Here is a 20,562-nt window from a genome sequence, read left to right on the forward strand (position 1 = left end):
CAGAAAGACAACAAATAATGTGAAGTGTTTGGGTGTGTGCTTCAAGTGGTGTGTTTTAGTTAAAGTGCATGTTAAAGTGACGTGTGTGGAGGAGGGAAGAAGAAGGAGGGAGGAGGGGAGGAGGAAGGAGGAAGGAGGAAGAAGGAGGAGAGGAAGGAGGAAGAGGAAGGTGGAGGTGGTAGTCCTGGGGGTGACAGTCAGTCAGTCCGGGGTCCATTGATGAGCCCGACTGCCGACGGGAAAAAGCTTTTGGTGTGGCGGGAGGTCTTTGTCATGATGGACCGCAGCCTCCTCCCCGGGGGGAGGGACTCGAACAGGGAGTGTCCAGGGTGGGAGGGGTCAGCGACAATCTTTTCGGCCCGCTTCAGTGACCTGGAAGTGAACAGGACCTGGAGGGAAGGCAGATTGCAGCCGATAACCCTCTCGGCCGAGCGGATGATGCTCTGCAGCCTGCGCTTGTCTTTGGCTGTGGCTGCAGGGTGCCAGACGGTGATGGAGGAGCAGATGATGGACTCAACGATGGCCGTGTAGAATTGTACCATCATTCTCCCTGGCAGGTTGAATTTCCTCAGCTGCCTCAGGAAGAACATCCTCTGCTGGGCCTTCTTGGTGATGGAGCCGATGTTCAGCTCCCACTTGAGGTCCTGGGAGATGATGGAGCCCAGGAAGCGGTAGGACTCCACAGCGTCGACGGGGGAGTCACACAGGATGAGAGGGGCGGGTGGGGCTGCATTCCTCCTGAAATCCACAACCATCTCCACTGTCTTTAGAGCGTTGAGCTCCAGGTTGTTCTGGCTGCACCAGGTCACCAGGTGGTCAGTCTCCCACCTGTAGGCGGTCTCGTCCCCACCAGAGATGAGTCCAATGAGGGTGGTGTCATCCGCGAACTTTAGGAGCTTGACGGACTGGTGACTGGAGGTGCAGCTGTTGGTGTACAGGGAGAACAGCAGAGGGGAAAGAACACAGCCTTGGGGGGAACCCGTGCTGGTGATCCGGGAGCCTGAGACGTGTTTCCCCAGCCTCACGTGCTGCTTCCTGTCGGTCAGGAAGTCTGTGATCCACCTGCAGGTGGAGTCGGGCACGTGCAGCTGGGAGAGCTTGTCCTGCAGCAGGGACGGGATGATTGTATTGAAAGCAGAGCTGAAGTCCACAAACAGGATCCTGGCGTAGGTTCCTGGGGAGTCCAGATGCTGGAGGATGTAGTGAAGGGCCATGTTGACTGTGTCGTCTGCAGACCTGTTGGCTCTGTAGGCGAACTGCAGGGGGTCCAGGAGTGGGTCGGTGATGGTCTTGAGGTGTGACAGGACCAAGCGTTCAAAGGACTTCATGACCACAGAGGTCAGGGCGATGGGCCTGTAGTCATTGAGTCCTGTGATCTTGGGTTTTTGGGGACGGGATGATGGTGGAGGCCTTGAAGCAGGCTGGAACGTGGCATGTCTCCAGGAGGTGTTGAAGATGTCGGTGAACACGGAGACAGCTGGTCAGCACAGTGCTTCAGGGTGGAGGGAGGCGGAGTCCGGGCCCGCTGCTTTGCGGGGGTTCTGCTTTTTGAACAGCCTGTTGACGTCTCTCTCCAGGATGACGAGGGTCGCCGCTGAGTTGATGGAGGGTGCTCCAGAGGTGTGAGCCCCTGATGGGCTGGGGGAGGGTGGGCTGATGGTCTGTGGCTTGTTGATGGGGCTGTGGGGGATGGTCTCAGGACTGCTCCATTGTCTTTCAAAGCGGCAGTAGAACTCATTGAGCTCGTCTGCCAGAAGCGCATTGTTCATGGAGTGGGGTGATTTGGGCTTGTAGTTGGTGATCTGCCTGAGCCCTCTCCAGACTGAAGCAGAGTCGTTTGCTGAGAGCTGCTGTTGCAGTTTCTCAGAGTACAGACGTTTAGCATCTCTCACCGCCTTGCTAAACCTGTATTTGGACTCTGTGTACAGGACCTTGTCCCCACTCCTGAATGCCTGGTCCTTCTGCAGTCTTAGCTTCCTGAGCTCCGCTGTGAACCAGGGTTTGTCGTTGTTATAACTCACCCTGGAGCTGGATGGAATACAGCTGTCCTCACAGAAGCTGATGTAGGAAGTTACAGCCTCTGTGTACTCATCCAGGCTGTTGGTAGCAGTCCTGAAGACATCCCAGTCAGTACAGTCCAAGCACGCCCGTAGATCCTCTAGAGCCTCACTGGTCCACTTCTTGAACTTCCTCACCACAGGTTTGCAGAGCTTTAGTCTCTGCCTGTATGAGGAATCAGATGAACCATGACGTGGTCAGAGTTTCCCAGTGCAGCTCGAGGAGGCGTGATAGGCCATGCTGATTGTTGTGTAACAGTTGTCCAGAATGCTCTTCTCTCTAGTATGTTATTTAATTAACTGTCTATATTTAGGAGTTCGTGGCTGAGGTTTCCTTTGTTAAAATCCCGAGTACAATAACTAAAGAGTCCGGGAAGGTCCGCTCCACACACCGTATCTGTTCAGCGAGGGTCTGTGCCTCGTTCACGTTCCCTCGCGGCATGTAAACTCCGGCCAGGATGAATGAAGCGAACTCACGTGGGGAGTAGAAGGGTTTGCAGTGAATGATAAAAGATTCCAGGTCCGGCGAACAGTGCTGTAGGATCACCGTTACGTCGTTGCACCAGCCGTTGTTGAGGTAAAAGCAGATTCCTCCACCCTTTTTTTTCCGGAGAGCTCCGTGTCCCGGTCCGCTCGGAACAGCTGGAAGCCAGCGAGCTGGAGCGCAGAGTCTGGTATCGATCCACTAAGCCATGATTCCGTAAAGCACAGGACGGAGGATGAGGAGAAGTCTCTGTCTCTCCCCACCAGCAGCTGGAGTTCGTCCAGTTTGTTGCACAGTGAGCGGACGTTGGAGAGAAATATGCCCGGCAGCGCTGTACGAGATCCCCGTTTCCGTAGCCGTACAAGCGCTCCCGAACGTTTCCCTCTCCGCCGGCGTCTCACCGCGTGGGCGAAGGTGAGCACACCTTTTACAAGAATGTCCAGTAACTCCACAGAAGTTAAAAACGTTGGAAATAAATCCGCTGGAGTTGTTCCCCTGATGTTCATGAGCTCTTCTCTGGTGAAAGAGCTCTGGGAATCACAGCAGAAAACAGTATTTAAAACGAAAACAACAAAAAACATCGCGCACCAACACACCGAGGCGGCCGTCCGCGGCGCCATCAGGAAGTACATGAGGAAGTCACTGTGAATCTGGCCCTCATCGTCATGAGGAAGTCACTGTGAATCTGGCCCTCGTCATGAGGAGGAAGTCACTGTGAATCTGGCCCTCGTCATGAGGAGGAAGTCACTGTGAATCTGGCCCTCGTCGTCATGAGGAAGTCACTGTGAATCTGGCCCTCGTCGTCATGAGGAAGTCACTGTGAATCTGGCCCTCGTCGTCATGAGGAAGTCACTGTGAATCTGGCCCTCATCGTCATGAGGAAGTCACTGTGAATCTGGCCCTCATCGTCATGAGGAAGTCACTGTGAATCTGGCCCTCGTCATGAGGAAGTCACTGTGAATCTGGCCCTCGTCATGAGGAAGTCACTGTGAATCTGGCCCTCTTCATGAGGAAGTCACTGTGAATCTGGCCCTCGTCATGAGGAAGTCACTGTGAATCTGGCCCTCGTCATGAGGAAGTCACTGTGAATCTGGCCCTCATCATGAGGAGGAAGTCACTGTGAATCTGGCCCTCGTCATGAGGAGGAAGTCACTGTGAATCTGGTCACATGACGTGTCTGGTAGCAGACGACTACAGAAAGCTCTCTGCTGTCGCCCTGTCTTCAGCCTCCTCTGGTCGCCTCCTGCTGCTGATGTTGATGACATCATCAAGTTGCAGACTATCTGGAGGTCGAGCCCTCAGAGGGCGCTCACATCGGACCCGGCACAGTTTGAAGGCCTAATATTAGTTAGACGGTGTGGGTACGATGCACATCGGACTTCTACGAGCCCTGGGTGGCATGAGGCTCGTGCCCGTGTGAACGTCTGGAAGAGCTCACTTGGCCGTAGGTATTAATCTTGAGGTGGGGTGAATCACCTGAGGGTGGGGTGAGGTCGGCATTACTGACCTGGGTCAGGGTTTCTCTTGTTCACTTGTCACAGCATCTTATTTATTGATATGTCGGGATGTTCGGTGAACTTCAACAAACCAAAGATGTTTTTAAAGAAGATTACCGACCCGAGCTTTAATATAAACATATTGATTAATAAGAATATGGAGGAATGAACACATTAAATGGACAGATTGCTCATTATATTTCAACATTATTTGAATAGGCCTATCGACGGACCTGAGAAACTTCTTTGGTTGATGAGATCTGGTGTCTTGGTCCTTCGGGGACATCTTTCATCGACACATTAAAAACACAAACGGACAATATTCATACATTCAATTCTGAACAACCCAAAAGCACAAATTACAAACTCCCCTCAGAGGGCTTCATGATCGGTACACCTACGACATCCCTGACCTTTGACCTCAGGAACAACTCCCAAAAAACAGAAAAAAACCTTTCAGGGGGAAAAAGTGAAGAACCCTTCAACACTACAAAAATACCAAAGAGCTTTTATTCTTTCTGTCAAAGTTGGTATCCAGGACATTATTTCAAATAGCATGTTGGTGACTAGAACGATAGAGGGGTGAGCTGTGGGAGGACCCGAGGTCAGCAGCGGGTCACTAAGCGCGTCTGTTTGAAGGCGCCGCACGCTAAAGGAGGAGGTGATTGGCCGAGAGCAGGAAGTCAAAGTCCAGATGCATATCACTCCGCACAGATAACAGAAGCCACCTCTCTCTCACGCCTGTGACCCTTCCTCATGTCACAGAGAAATGACCTCCAACCCTATCAGCAGATTTGAGTTGTTGCAAAGGTCAGCGCTGACGTGCAGGTGAGGTCACCGTGTGTCGCCGGAGGAGAGGTCAGTTCTGGTGACGGCTGCAAAATGATGCTATTTATAGCTCCTCACTTTCACTTCAGGGTCACTTCGTGGTTCCTTTTTAGTTCAGTCTCTCTGACCTTTATTACCATGGCAACAGATGGAAAAGCACCGAAGGCGACTGCGGAGGATCACTGTGGGGTTTGGGGTTGTCGAGACGTACCGTTAAAACCTTTTACACCCCATATATGGGTCCGGTGGTAAAACCAGGAAGATAATGACAACATAATTTAATAATGTTTACGATCAAATTAAACGGCACAAGCTACAATAATTAGTAAGCCATTTTAAAATGCTCCAAACACAACTCACACAATCGTAAAAATAAGAACTCAAGTATCATATTTAGAATATGCATTAAAGGACGAGTGGAGGACTTAGTGTCACCTAGTGGTGAGGCTGCAGTTTGCACCCAGCTGGATGGCCCTGAGGCTAGCGAGCGACGCTGGCTAACGATGCTGGATAACGACATTAGCTAACGGCGCTGGCTAACGACGCTGGCTAACGGCGTTGGCTCCCGTCCGCAAGAGTGTGTTTACCCCTCTCTGCTCAGGGCTACTTGACTTACTCTGTGTCTTTACAACGCTAACAGTTGTTTGCTGCTCCTGTCTGCTCCCAGTATCATATCGGGATCTGTAAACAGGGTTCGTACGGTCGTGGAAAAATGGAAAAGTCCAGGTCTGAAAAAGACCTTGAAAAAAAATGTCATCCCAAAAGTTTTGGAAAAATCATGACAATGTTGTTATATTCATATGTTCATTTACACAGTTTGATGAAAAGAATACACATTTATATCAATATTTATTCTTTTAATCAAAATATTGTCTCATTCATTTGAGGTACATTAATTACTCATGTAGACACGTAGATTTCACAACATGTTGGTGATGTAAATGTGGTTTAAAGTCCTGGACAGCCATTGGTCAGCGTGTGTGAACCCTGAGTTAGAAGATCCCGCCCTGAAAGCAAACAGTGAAGGCGGCGCTGCAGCTCCGCGTGTCCGGGCTGACCCGGGTTGTCCAACATGTCCTCCAACATCTACACTCCCTGGAGGTGTTTTTCCATGGCGGATTCCTCTCCTCCGCCGTGTGGCGTTCACTGACCTGCAAACTGTGGGAAAGAGGCGGAGCTATCCTCCGGTTACACCGTGATTCCAACCTGCCGGGCAGGTTTGCGGCGGCTCAAGTCGTCTCTCGTAACGGGGTCTCCTCGTCCCTCCTTCAGGGACACGTACTACCCTTTTGTTGAGGATTGAAGTTCACACGGGGAACAGGTGGCGCTCTGTTGGTCGGAGGTTCAAGTCCGGCTGTCGACAAGGGGAGGATGCTGCAGCCCCCCCCCCCTCCCCCTTCATCCATCATCACGCGACCTACGCTCGCTCTCTCTCGCTCTCTCTCGCTCTGTCTCTCTCTTTGTCTGCTGTCCGTCCGTTCTCCGGTTTCTCTGCAGTGAGAGCTGCTGATCGTGGAGTTTCAGGCCTCTCGGGTGTCGTTACTGACTCCATCTGAGGGGGGGGGGGGGGCTTTATACTCTGTCTCACATTCTCTCTCACGCTCATAGTTCAGTAAACCTGTGAGCTCATGGATGCACAGCCCAGTTATGACTGTGGGGCGAATGGAGTACCGCATTTGAGTAAAAGATTGAAAACCAGCTGAATGAGGTCTAGATTTTATATTCGTGCTGTCAGACGCTGTGTCTCCTCTCGGTCGCCGTGGTGTTCCCAAAACGTTCCCACACACATGGAAACAAGGCTGGACACGAGGAGGAGCGCATCCAGCATGAGATCATCCAACTCTGAGCAAACTACGGATACACGTTTACAAGAACTATTTAAGTTATATGGCAGAATATATATAATAACTAATAAAGGAAGGAAAATAAGACAAACACAAAATGCATTTGGACTTCACAGAATCCGTCCAAACCCCGGCGAGGGCTCTGGGTGGTGTAATCAGAGGACCGGCGGGTCGATCCCCGCCTCCTCCGGTCCGCATGTCAGCGTGACCTCTGGCCCGATGCTGACCCCAGGCTGCCTGTGCATGACTGCATTAGTTTAGATACATGTAGCATACAGCCATCCTCAGGTCCTGATTGGCTGCGTGTCTCCTCAGATGACACTGATGGACCTCCTGCTGCACCTGCTGCAGAGCGTCAGGTGAGAAACAAAGAAGAACTTTTGTTTTGCACAAAAAGGTCTATTTTACATTTAGTTTCAGTCACTTGTGTGTGTATATCTATCCATCTATCTATCCATCTATCCCTCTATCTATCCATCCCTCTATCTATCCATCCATCTATCTATTCAATTCAATTCAATTCAGTTTATTTGTATAGCCCAATTTCACAAATTACAAATTTGTCTCGGAGTGCTTTACAATCTGTACACATAGACATCCCTGCCCCAAAACCTCACATCGGACCAGGAAAAACTCCCAAATAACCCTTCAGGGGGAAAAAAAGGAAAGAAACCTGGAGGAGAGCAACAGAGGAGGATCCCTCTCCTAGGATGGACAGATGCAATAGATGTAATGTGTACAGAAGGACAGATTTAGAGTTTAAATACATTCAATGAATATGACAGAGTGTATGAATAGTTCATAGTAGGCATATTCACGATGGAGACCTCCACGATCCATCAGGCAGATGGCGGTGGGGAGGAGGAGTGGGAGTCTCAACAGGACAGTGGCGTAGTCATGAGCAGGAATTCCACGACCCAGACGATCCATCAGGCAGATGGGATCTATGCCGTCTCATAGGGTCGATGACCCCATGAGGCGTAAAGTCAAAGGACTTCCGGGAGAAAGCAGAGTTAGTAGCGTGTGATGTGAGATGAGAGATTCAATTCATCAAGGAGAGAAAAAAAGGAGATAGGTACTCAGTGCATCCTAAAAGTCCCGGCAGCTATAAGCCTATAGCAGCATATCAAGGGCTGGGACCAGGGCAAACCTGATTCAGCCCTAACTATAAGCTCTGTCAAGAGGAAGGTCTTAAGTCTACTCTTAAACGAGGTGACTGTGTCTGCCTCCCGGACTGAATTGGAAGCTGGTTCCATAAAGAGGAGCTTGATAACTAAAGGCTCTGGCTCCCATTCTACTTTTTAAGACTCTAGGAACTACAAGTAGTCCGCATTTAGTGAGTGAGCTCTCTAGTGGGAGGCAATATGGTACGACAAGCTCCTTAAGATATGATGGAGCATCACCAATCAAGGCTTTGTAGGTTAAGAGAAGAATTTTAAAAGTGATTCTTGATTTTACTGGGAGCCAGTGAGGTGCAGCTAGTGCAGGTGTGTAGTGATCTCTTTTCTGAGTTTTAGTGGGAACACGAGCTGCAGCATTCTGGATCAACTGGAGGGACCTAAAGATTTATTAGAGCAGCCTGCTAATAAGGAGTTGCAGTAATCCAGTCTCAAGTACGAACGTGAACCAATTTTTTCTGCATCTTTTGAGACAAGATGTGCCTGATTTTTGAAATATTACGTAGATGAAAGAATGCAGTCCTTGAGATTTGCTTTACGTGGGAGTTAAAGGACTAGTCCCGATCAAAGATAACGCCAAGATTCTTTACAGTGGTGTTGGATGCCAGGGCAATGCCGTACAGAATCCACATCACCAGATAATTGATCTCTGAGTGCTCAGGGCCGATTAAAATTACCGGTTTTGTCTGAGTTTAACATCAAGAAGTTGCAGGTCATCCAAGTTTTATGTCTTTAAGACATGCTTGAATTTTACAGAGTTGGTTGCTCTCCTCTGGTTTTATCGATAAATATAGTTGAGTGTCATCTGCATAACAATGAAAGTTTATGGAGTGTTTCCTCATAATATTGCCCAAAGAAGCAAGTATAAAGTAAAAAAATTGGTCCAAGCACAGAATATTGCCCAAAGGAAGCATGTATGGGTTTGTGGAACTCCGTGATTAACGTTGGTGGTTATCGAGGCGTCATCGTTTACAAATACAAACTGAGATCGATCTGATAAATAGGATTTAAACCAAATTAGTGCCGTGCCTGAAATGCCAATCGACTGCTCCAGTCTCTGTAACAGGATGTCATGGTCAATGGTGTCGAATGCAGCACTAAGGTCTAACAAGACCAGGACAGAGAGGAGTCCTTTATCTGCTGCCATTAAGAGGTCATTTGTAATTTTCACCAGTGCCGTCTCGGTGCTGTGGTGTTTTCTAAATCCTGATTGAAATTTCTCAAATAAACTATTATGATGTAGAAAGTCGCAACTGATTTGCGACCACTTTCTCAAGGATCTTGGAGAGGAAGGGGAGGTTAGAGATCGGTCTGTAGTTAGCCAATACCTCTGGATCCAGTGGGCTTCTTCAGGAGAGGTTTAATAACAGCCACTTTGAAGGAGTGTGGTACGTGGCCTGTTAGCAGAGACACATTGATAATATCTAATAGAGAGCCGCCAATTAAAGGCAAACGTCTTTAAGCAGCCTCGTGGGATGGGGTCCAAGAGACAGGTAGCGTGTTCAAGTAGAAACCGTTGAAAATAATTGGTCACGGTTGATAGGAGAAAATCCTCCAAATATACACCAGGGCATACAGCGGTTTCCAAGGCCATTCCTTGAGAACAGATTGGCACTGGTTATGGGCAAGAGATTATTAATCTTGTCCCTAATAGTTAAAATCTTTTCATTAAAGAAGTTCATAAAGTCATTACCACTAAGGTTTATAGGAATGCTCGGCTCCACAGAGCTGTGACTCTCTGTCAGCCTGGCTACAGTGCTGAAGAGAAACCTGGGGTTGTTTTTATTTGTTTCTATTATTGATGAGTAATAGGCTGCTCTGGCATTACGGAGGGCCTTCTTATATGTTTTAAGACTATCTCGCCAAACTAAGCGGGATTCTTCGAGATTAGTTGAACGCCATATGCTCAAGCTTTCGTGACGTTTGCTTCAGTTTGCGGGTCTGAGGGTTATACCAGGGAGCAAACCTCCTCTTCCTCACTGTCCTCTTCTTCAGAGGGGCTATCGAGTCCAGTGTCATTCTCAGAGAGCCTATGGCACTGTCAACAAGATGATCAATCTGGGACGGACTAAAGTTAGACCAGGAGTCCTCTGTTATATTGAGACGTGGTATCGAATCAAATACAGAAGGAATCGCTTTAAATTTAGCTACAGCACTATCAGTTAGACATCTAGTGTAGAAACTTTTGACTAACGGAGTACACTCCGTAGTATAAATTCAAAAGTTATGAGGTTGTGGTCTGACAGAAGAGGATTCTGTGGGAAGGCGTTCAAATGCTCAATGTCAACGCCATAAGTAAGAACAAGATCAAGCGTGTGGCCAAAGCTGTGAGTGGGTTTCTGTACTCTCTGACAGAAGCCAATCGAGTCCAACAAGGAGATGAATGCAGCACTAAGGCATTCATTATCAACATCCACATGGATATTAAAATCTCCAACAATAATAACTTTATCGGTTTTAAGAACCAAACTTGATATAAATTCTGAGAATTCAGATATAAACTCTGAATATGGACCTGGTGGCCGGTACAGAATCACAAATCGAATTGGCTGTAGTGTTTTCCAGGTTGGATGTGAAAGACTAAGAACAAGGCTTTCAAATGAGGTGTAGTGTAATTTTGGTTGAGGATTAATTAATAGGCTCGATTCAAAGATGGCTGCTACTCCACCTCCTCGACCGGTGCCTCGAGGAATGTGAGTATTAATATGACTTGGAGGAGTCGATTCATCCATCCATCTATCTATCCATCCATCTATCTATCCATCCATCTACCCATCCATCTATCTATCATCCATCTATCCATCTATCCATCCGTCTATCCATCCATCTATCTATCTATCATCCATCTATCCATCCATCCATCCATCTATCTATCCATCTATCCATCCATCCATCTATCCCTCCATCTATCCATCCATCTATCTATCCATCCATCTACCCATCCATCTATCTATCATCCATCTATCCATCTATATCCATCTATCCATCCATCCATCTATCCATCGATATATGAGGAGCTAACCTCCATAAACACAAAGTATGTTGTGTGGCTCAGTCTTCATGTGTGTGTGTGTGTGGCTCAGTCTTCATGTGTGTGTGTGGCTCAGTCTTCATGTGTGTGTGTGTGGCTCAGTCTTCATGTGTGTGTGTGGCTCAGTCTTCATGTGTGTGTGTGTGTGTGTGTGTGTGGCTCAGTCTTCATGTGTGTGTGTGTGGCTCAGTCTTCATGTGTGTGTGTGGCTCAGTCTTCATGTGTGTGTGTGGCTCAGTCTTCATGTGTGTGTGTGTGGCTCAGTCTTCATGTGTGTGTGTGTGTGTGTGGCTCAGTCTTCATGTGTGTGTGTGTGGCTCAGTCTTCATGTGTGTGTGTGTGTGTGGCTCAGTCTTCATGTGTGTGTGTGTGGCTCAGTCTTCATGTGTGTGTGTGGCTCAGTCTTCATGTGTGTGTGTGTGGCTCAGTCTTCATGTGTGTGTGTGTGTGTGTGTGTGTGGCTCAGTCTTCATGTGTGTGTGTGGCTCAGTCTTCATGTGTGTGTGTGGCTCAGTCTTCATGTGTGTGTGGCTCAGTCTTCATGTGTGTGTGTGGCTCAGTCTTCATGTGTGTGTGTGTGGCTCAGTCTTCATGTGTGTGTGTGGCTCAGTCTTCATGTGTGTGTGTGGCTCAGTCTTCATGTGTGTGTGTGGCTCAGTCTTCATGTGTGTGTGTGGCTCAGTCTTCATGTGTGTGTGTGGCTCAGTCTTCCTGTGTGTGTGTGTGACGATGTTGCCTCAGCCCATTGGTTCCCTGTGTGTCCTCCAGCTGGTCCAGTCTCTGGGCGTGGCCATCTACCGCGCTCTGGACTGGGGGCTGGACGACAGCGAGGAGCGGGAGCTCGGCCCCCAGCTGGAGCGCCTCATCGAGCGCATGGCGGGCGGCGTGCAGGGCGGAGGAGACGGCGCCTGCCCCGCCGCAGACGAGGGCTACAGCGGCCAGGAGGAGGAGGAGGAGCAGGAGGAACAGGAGGGCGCCATGAGGCCGGTGTGCACGTTCCGCCAGGTGATGGCGCTGTGTGCGTCCCGGCTGGCCGACCCCGGCTTGGCCCCGGACCACTACCAGGCCGTCTGCCGGGCCCTGCTGGTGGAGACCCTGGAGCTGCAGAGCTTCCTCATCAAGATCAGAGACGCCAAGGAGGTACAGCAGGGCCCTGGTCCACGTCTGGGCCCCGGGTCCACATCTGGTCCACATCTGGTCCACACCTGGTCCACATCTGGGCCCCGGGTCCACATCTGGTCCACACCTGGTCCACATCTGGTCCACGTCTGGTCCACGTCTGGTCCACGTCTGGTCCACATCTGGTCCACGTCTGGTCCACGTCTGGTCCACGTCTGGTCCACGTCTGGTCCACATCTGGTCCACGTCTGGTCCACGTCTGGTCCACATCTGGTCCACGTCTGGTCCACCCCGGGCCCTCGCTGGGCCCTCAGTTTGACAGTTTGAAGCTCTATTCTCCTTTTAGTCAACTAATAACTTTCTTGGTTAATATATCGTCCCAAAAATATTTTCAATAAACAATGTCACTGTCATTTTAAGACCACTGGTATAAACGTCACAGCATGACTGTGGCGCCCCCTAGTGGCAGCTCCATCACACCAGGGACACACTTCTCCCTTCAGACCACAGGGACGTCACAATACTCTACAAACAACTAACGGCATGTTGGATTCGGCATTTTGTGGAAGAGAAGTGGAAAGTGTTTGAAATGAATTCAAAGTGTGTGAAATGAATTCAAAGTGTTTGAAATGAATTCAAAGTGTGTGAAATGAATTCAAAGTGTGTGAAATGAATTCAAAGTGTTTGAAATGAATTCAAAGTGTGTGAAATGAATTCAAAGTGTGTGAAATGAATTCAAAGTGTTTGAAATGAATTCAAAGTGTGTGTTCTGCTGCTCAGATGCTGAAGAAGATCACGACCACGGAGGACAGCGACGACCGGACCACCGAGCTGGACGCCCTGAAACACACCGACTGGGTGAGACCAGGCAGAGTGTGCTCCACACAAGAAGGCTGCGTGTGTGTGTGTGTGAGTGAGAGATCACCTGTGTGTGTGTGAGAGAGAGATCACCTGTGTGTGTGTGTGTGTGTGAGAGAACATATTTGTCTGGGTGAGAGAGAGATCACCTGTGTGTGTGTGAGAACCTGTCCCTGCTGTGTATTCCGGCATCAGCTTGACGTTCCACAGAGGAACATAAATCATTTCACAGAAGACGTGTGTGTGTGTGTGTGTGTGTGTGTGTGTGTGTGTGTGTGTGTGTGTGTGTGTGTGTGTGTGTGTGTGTGTGTGTGTGTGTGTGTGTGTGTGTGTGTGTGTGTGTGTGTGTGTGTGTGTGTGTGTGTGTGTGTGTGTGTGTGTGTGTGTGTGTAGGCCCGTCTGTGGGTGCAGCTGATGAAGGACCTCCGTCAGGGCGTGAAGCTGAAGAAGGTCCAGGAGCAGCCGTTCAACCTGCTGCCCTCCGAGTTCAGCCTCACGCCCTTTGAGATGCTGATGCAGGACATCCGCACACGCAAGGTCCAGCTGCGCAAGGTCATGGTGAGGTCATAGATGTGAAGATACAAGGTCATAGTGAGGTCATAGATGTGAAGATACAAGGTCATAGTGAGGTCATAGATGTGAAGATACAAGGTCATAGATGTGAAGATACAAGGTCATGGTGAGGTCATAGATGTGAAGATACAAGGTCATGGTGAGGTCATAGATGTGAAGATACAAGGTCATAGTGAGGTCATAGATGTGAAGATACAAGGTCATAGTGAGGTCATAGATGTGAAGATACAAGGTCATAGTGAGGTCATAGATGTGAAGATACAAGGTCATAGTGAGGTCATAGATGTGAAGATACAAGGTCATGGTGAGGTCATAGATGTGAAGATACAAGGTCATAGTGAGGTCATAGATGTGAAGATACAAGGTCATAGATGTGAAGATACAAGGTCATAGTGAGGTCATAGATGTGAAGATACAAGGTCATGGTGAGGTCATAGATGTGAAGATACAAGGTCATAGTGAGGTCATAGATGTGAAGATACAAGGTCATAGTGAGGTCATAGATGTGAAGATACAAGGTCATAGTGAGGTCATAGATGTGAAGATACAAGGTCATAGTGAGGTCATAGATGTGAAGATACAAGGTCATGGTGAGGTCATAGATGTGAAGATACAAGGTCATGGTGAGGTCATAGATGTGAAGATACAAGGTCATGGTGAGGTCATAGATGTGAAGATACAAGGTCATGGTGAGGTCATAGATGTGAAGATACAAGGTCATGGTGAGGGTCTTCATCTAGACACGTTAGGATATGGGGACGCTGAGGACCGAGGAGCCCCATCCTCTCAGGGCCACACACTGTAGAGGTCGTCTTGTGGTCACCTCCAGGAACAATGAACACACATGTTCATGACAGCTCCTCACAGAGGACCTTCAGCCAGGTCCTCAGCTCCTCTTCCTCCTCTTCCAGCTGGCCTCTGTGTTCAGCGTGAAGAGGAGAGTGAATGTCTGACGGTTGGTGTTCTCATTGTGCTGCTCAGGTGGACGGAGACATCCCCACCACAGTGAAGAGGAACGCCCATGAAATGATCCTGGATTTCATCAGATCAAGACCTCCACTGAAACCAGTGAGTGGCTTTGCATGTTCCCCACAGTGTGTGCTGCAGGAGCCGTGAAGAATGTAAGGACATGTGTCCGCTAACGTCGCTCCATGACGTTCACGAGGCTCACGAGGCTCACGAGGTCCATGAGGTTCACGAGGTCCATGAGGTTCACGAGGTTCATGAGGTCCATGAGGTTCACGGGGTCCATGAGGTCCATGAGGTTCACGGGGTCCATGAAGTCCATGAGGTTCACGGGGTTCATGAGGTCCATGAGGTTCACGGGGTCCATGAGGTCCATGATGTTCATGAGGTCCATGATGTTCATGAGGTCCATGAGGTTCACGAGGTCCATGATGTTCATGATGTTCATGAGGTTCATGATGTCCATGAGGTCCATGATGTTCATGAGGTCCATGAGGTCCATGATGTTCATGAGGTCCATGAGGTTCACGAGGTCCATGATGTTCATGATGTTCATGAGGTCCATGAGGTTCACGAGGTCCATGATGTTCATGAGGTTCATGATGTTCATGAGGTCCATGAGGTTCATGATGTTCATGAGGTCCATGAGGTCCATGATGTTCATGATGTTCATGAGGTCCATGATGTTCATGAGGTCCATGAGGTTCATGAGGTCCATGAGGTCCGTGATGTTCATGAGGTCCATGATGTTCGTGAGGTCCATGAGGTTCATGATGTTCATGAGGTCCATGATGTTCATGAGGTCCATGATGTTCATGAGGTCCATGATGTTCATGAGGTCCGTGATGTTCATGAGGTCCATGATGTTCATGAGGTCCGTGAGGTTCATGAGGTCCATGAGGTTCATGATGTTCATGAGGTCCATGATGTTCATGAGGTCCATGATGTTCATGAGGTCCATGAGGTTCATGATGTTCATGAGGTCCATGATGTTCATGAGGTCCGTGAGGTTCATGAGGTCCATGATGTTCATGAGGTCCATGATGTTCATGAGGTCCATGATGTTCATGATGTTCATGAGGTCCATGATGTTCAATTCAATTCAGTTTATTTGTATAGCCCAATTTCACAAATTACAAATTTGTCTCGGAGTGCTTTACAATCTGTACACATAGACATCTCTGCCCCAAAACCTCACATCGGACCAGGAAAAACTCCCAAATAACCCTTCAGGGGGAAAAAAAGGGAAGAAACCTGCAGGAGAGAACAGAGGAGGATCCCTCTCCAGGATGGACAGAACAATAGATGTAATGTGACCAGAAGGACAGATTTAGAGTTGAAATACATTCAATGAATATGACAGAGTGTATGAATAGTTCATAGTAGGCATATTCCACGATGGAGACCTCCACGATCCATCAGGCAGATGGCGGTGGGGAGGAGGAGTGGGCGGAGTCTCAACAGTGGGCGGAGTCTCAACAGGACAGTGGCGCAGTCAGGAGCAGGAATTCCACGACCCAGACCTCAATGATCCATCAGCAGATAGGATCTATGCCGTCTCATAGGGTCCGATGACCCCATGAGACGTGAAGTCAAAAGGACTCCGGGGAGAAAGCAGAGTTAGTAACGTGTGATGGAGAGATGAAAATTCATCCTTAAGGAGAGAGAAAAGAGGAGATAGGTGCTCAGTGCATCCTAACGTCCCCGCAGCTATTAGCCTTTAGCAGCATATCAAAGGGCTGGACCAGGGCAAACCTGATTCAGCCCTAACTATAAGCTCTGTCATAGAGGAAGGTCTTAAGTCTACTCTTAAACGAGGTGACTGTGTCTGCCTCCCGGACTGAAATTGGAAGCTTGTTCCATAAAAGAGGAGCTTGATAACTAAAGGCTCTGGCTCCCATTCTACTTTTTAAGACTCTAGGAACTACAAGTAGTCCCGCATTTAGTGAGCGTAGCTCTCTAGTGGGGCAATATGGTACTACAAGCTCCTTAAGATATGATGGTGCATCACCAATCAAGGCTTTGTAGGTCAAGAGAAGAATTTTAAAAGTGATTCTTGATTTTACGGGGAGCCAGTGCAGAGCAGCTAGTGCGGTCATGAGGTCCATGATGTCCATGAGGTTCATGAGGTCCATGATGTTCATGAGGTCCATGATGTTCATGAGTTCCATGAGGTCCATGATGTTCATGAGGTCCATGAGGTCCATGATGTTCATGAGGTCCATGATGTCCATGATGTTCATAATGTTCATGAGGTCCATGATGTTCATGAAGTTCATGAGGTCCATGATGTTCATGAGGTCCATGAGGTTCATGAGGTCCATGAGGTTCATGGTGTTCATGATGTCCATGAGGTTCATGATGTTCATGAGGTTCATGATGTTCATGAGGTTCATGATGTCCATGAGGTTCATGATGTTTATGAGGTCCATGATGTTCATGAGGTCCATGATGTTCATGAGGTCCATGATGTTCATGAGGTTCATGATGTTCATGAGGTCCATGAGGTTCATGAGGTCCATGATGTTCATGATGTTTATGAGGTTCATGAGGTTCATGATGTTCATGAGGTCCATGATGTTCATGAGGTTCATGATGTCCATGAGGTTTATGAGGTTCATGAGGTCCATGAGGTCCATGATGTTCATGAGGTCCATGATGTTCATGATGTCCATGAGGTTCATGATGTTCATGAGGTCAATGAAGTTAATGAGGTTCATGAGGTTCATGATGTCCATGAGGTTCATGATGTCCATGAGGTTCATGAGGTCCATGAGGTTCATGATGTTCATGAGGTCCATGAGGTCCATGATGTTCATGATGTCCATGATGTTCATGAGGTTCATGATGTCCATGATGGTCATGATGTTCATGAGGTTCATGATGTTCATGAGGTTCATGAGGTTCATGATGTTCATGAGGTCCATGATGTCCATGAGGTTCATGAGGTCCATGAGGTTCATGAGGTTCATGATGTCCATGAGGTCCATGAGGTTCATGATGTCCATGATGTCCATGAGGTTCATGATGTTCATGATGTCCATGAGGTCCATGATGTTCATGATGTTCATGAGGTCCATGATGTTCATGAGGTCCATGAGGTTCATGAGGTTCATGATGTCCATGAGGTTCATGAGGTCCATGATGTTCATGATGTCCATGATGTCCATGATGTCCATGAGGTTCATGAGGTCCATGATGTTCATGATGTTCATGAGGTTCATGAGGTCCATGAGGTTCATGATGTTCATGAGGTCCATGAGGTTCATGAGGTCCATGAGGTGTTCTAAAAGGATGTAAACTGCATCCTGCTGCTATAGCTGCATGTTCCTGATTGTAGAAGCCGTTGTGGACACAGTGATATCAGCTGTTGGCTCCGTCACATCCAGGTGAATCCCCTTCAAGGTGAAGAAGTAGGATGACATGTTCCTCATCTCTGTAGATCTGCGTTCATCTACTCATGTCTGTGTGTATTGTTCTCTTCTCATTGTGTCTGCTCTCTGCCAGGCGTCGGAGCGCTGCCTGCCCCCCCCTCCCCCGCAGCAGCAGACCCTCCATGAGAAGGTCCTAGCAGGCATCAAGCAGGAGAGGAAGCTCAGGCCGGTGGACCCGCCCAGCTCCAGAGGTAAGGGGGCGACCCGGAACCACCACAGCAGAACTGAGGCTCGTCAGGCCCGTTGTGTTGTTATGAGCTGTTGACCAATAACAACCTGGGGTTTTCCTGCTACTTAAAGGGCATATAGATTAATATATATTTATTAATAATATATATTCTATATACATATATATATATATATATATTGTCAGGCCGAGATTCCGATCAGGACTCAAAATGCTGAGGCGTCAGTGAGCAGAGTTTAATAATCAAAATAAAAACTCTCCTAAGAGGTGGAGGCTAAATAATGTACGAAGAAACAAAAAGCTGGATTATGAAAACTACAACAAAAATCGCTCTTTCGAGGTTGGTAATCAGTTTCCAAAAAGGCTTGGCGGCTATGAACGTGGCTTTGGTGAACGACCATGAGACGAAACACTTTGGCACAGGACAGAGGGGAGACGCAGACTATAAGCACATGAGGGTAATGGGGAACAGGTGGAAACAATCAGGGATCAGGGGAGACAATCAGACCGGTGACACATGAGGAAGGGCAAGTGACCTGAAACGAGAGGAGAGTTAGACTTCAAAATAAAACAGGAAGTTACGAGACAAAAACCCAAGACAAGACAAGCTTCACCACGGTGTGACATATATATATACACTATACATATTATATAATATATACATATAATTTATATTATATTGTATACATTATATATATATATACAATATATATATACATTAATATATATTATATTTATATATAAACATATATAGACTATATATATTATATATACATTGATTATATATATTATATTGTATACATTATATATATATGATATTTATATATCATATATATAATATATACTTATATAATATATATTATATCATATATATTATATCATATATATTATATATATACTAGATATATTATATAATATATATATATGATATTGGATACATTATATATTATATATGATATATATAATATATACTTATATTATATATATATTATATATAAAGAGACAAAATAAAACCTTATTCTCCTACGTTGAGTAGGCAAAGTACTTTAAAGTACTCATCGTCTGCATCTGAAACTGTTGCAGGTTTCTTCAGAGAAGCGTCACGTGATATTGATCCGCTGCGTTTACAGAAAGTTGTCCATGTGAGGCTCTCGCTGTGCTGTCCATAAATAAATGTTGAGTTATTGCTAAATAATGAATTCCGGTCTGTACATTGCGTACTGTAGCCTGTGAGGGTCAAACTCCAGTGAGCGGCAGTAGTGTGTAACAGGAGCATGTTGTTGATTCAGGGCTCCGGTACACGTGGAGGTTGATTTACATAAATATTGATCATAACTATTTCCAGATGAAGGTCATCAACACGCAGTCTGAAGAACACACACTGCTTTGTGGAAATGAATTGTTACAATATGATGATGTTATAATTCACCCGTTAACATCTCTTTTGTAGTTTCTGGTGTAAAAAACAACAACAACAAAGTAATACATAGTGAAGTCAAATCAACTTTTATTACCGTTTATCATTTAGTTTGGAATTGATGCAATAACCATAAAACGTACTCACTGGGATCCTGATGTTCAAACGTCATTGAACTTTATTGTTATTTATTTGACAATAACAAAGTATCTGTGACTGTCTCACAGTATCTGACTCCTCCCCCTGCTCTGGCTCCTCCCCCTCCAGATTTTGGCTCTCTGCCCTGCTTGGCTCAGGCGTGTCCTCACGACCTCAAATCCACGTCGTGCATCGACCTCTCGGTGTCGGAGCCCCGCCCCTCACGGCCCCGCGTCCTGCTGAAGGCCCCGACGCTGGCCGAGATGGAGGAGATGAACATCTCCGAGGTGAGCAGCTGGTCCTCGTGGGCCGAGAGGCCCCCGTACTGCTGCTGCAGTGAGAGGCCCCCGTACTGCTGCTGCAGTGAGAGGCCCCCGTACTGCTGCTGCAGTGAGAGGCCCCCGCACTGCTGCTGGCCCCCGTACTGCTGCTGCAGTGAGAGGCTCCCGTACTGCTGCTGCAGTGAGAGGCCCCCGCACTGCTGCTGGCCCCCGTACTGCTGCTGCAGTGAGAGGCCCCCGCACTGCTGCTGCAGTGAGAGGCCCCCGCACTGCTGCTGGCCCCCGTACTGCTGCTGCAGTGAGAGGCCCCCGTACTGCTGCTGCAGTGAGAGGCCCCCGTACTGCTGCTGCAGTGAGAGACCCCCGCACTGCTGCTGGCCCCCGTACTGCTGCTGCAGTGAGAGACCCCCGTACTGCTGCTGGCCCCCGTACTGCTGCTGCAGTGAGAGACCCCCGTACTGCTGCTGGCCCCCGTACTGCTGCTGCAGTGAGAGGCCCCCGTACTGCTGCTGCAGTGAGAGGCCCCCGTACTGCTGCTGCAGTGAGAGACCCCCGCACTGCTGCTGCAGTGAGAGGCCCCCGTACTGCTGCTGCAGTGAGAGGCCCCCGTACTGCTGCTGCAGTGAGAGACCTCCGCACTGCTGCTGCAGTGAGAGGCCCCCGTACTGCTG

General features: G+C 48.1%; 2 protein-coding genes across 4 annotated transcripts in view; both read left to right on the forward strand.

The window, feature by feature from the left end:
- chst6 (carbohydrate sulfotransferase 6) overlaps positions 1-20,562 on the forward strand; it is a 72,601-nt gene that overhangs the window by 33,950 nt on the left and 18,089 nt on the right. The gene's annotated exons all lie outside the window — the stretch shown is intronic.
- spire2 (spire-type actin nucleation factor 2) overlaps positions 1-20,562 on the forward strand; it is a 40,262-nt gene that overhangs the window by 5,688 nt on the left and 14,012 nt on the right. For all 3 annotated transcript variants that reach the window (XM_056415894.1, XM_056415895.1, XM_056415896.1), the window contains exons 2-8: positions 7,025-7,068; positions 11,687-12,058; positions 12,818-12,895; positions 13,289-13,453; positions 14,450-14,536; positions 17,942-18,059; positions 19,740-19,897. In XM_056415894.1, coding sequence (XP_056271869.1) covers positions 7,025-7,068; positions 11,687-12,058; positions 12,818-12,895; positions 13,289-13,453; positions 14,450-14,536; positions 17,942-18,059; positions 19,740-19,897 — 1,022 coding nt within the window. The remainder of the gene's footprint in view (positions 1-7,024; positions 7,069-11,686; positions 12,059-12,817; positions 12,896-13,288; positions 13,454-14,449; positions 14,537-17,941; positions 18,060-19,739; positions 19,898-20,562) is intronic.

This window comes from Pseudoliparis swirei, chromosome 6, assembly GCF_029220125.1.
Source record: "Pseudoliparis swirei isolate HS2019 ecotype Mariana Trench chromosome 6, NWPU_hadal_v1, whole genome shotgun sequence".
NCBI lineage: Eukaryota > Metazoa > Chordata > Actinopteri > Perciformes > Liparidae > Pseudoliparis > Pseudoliparis swirei.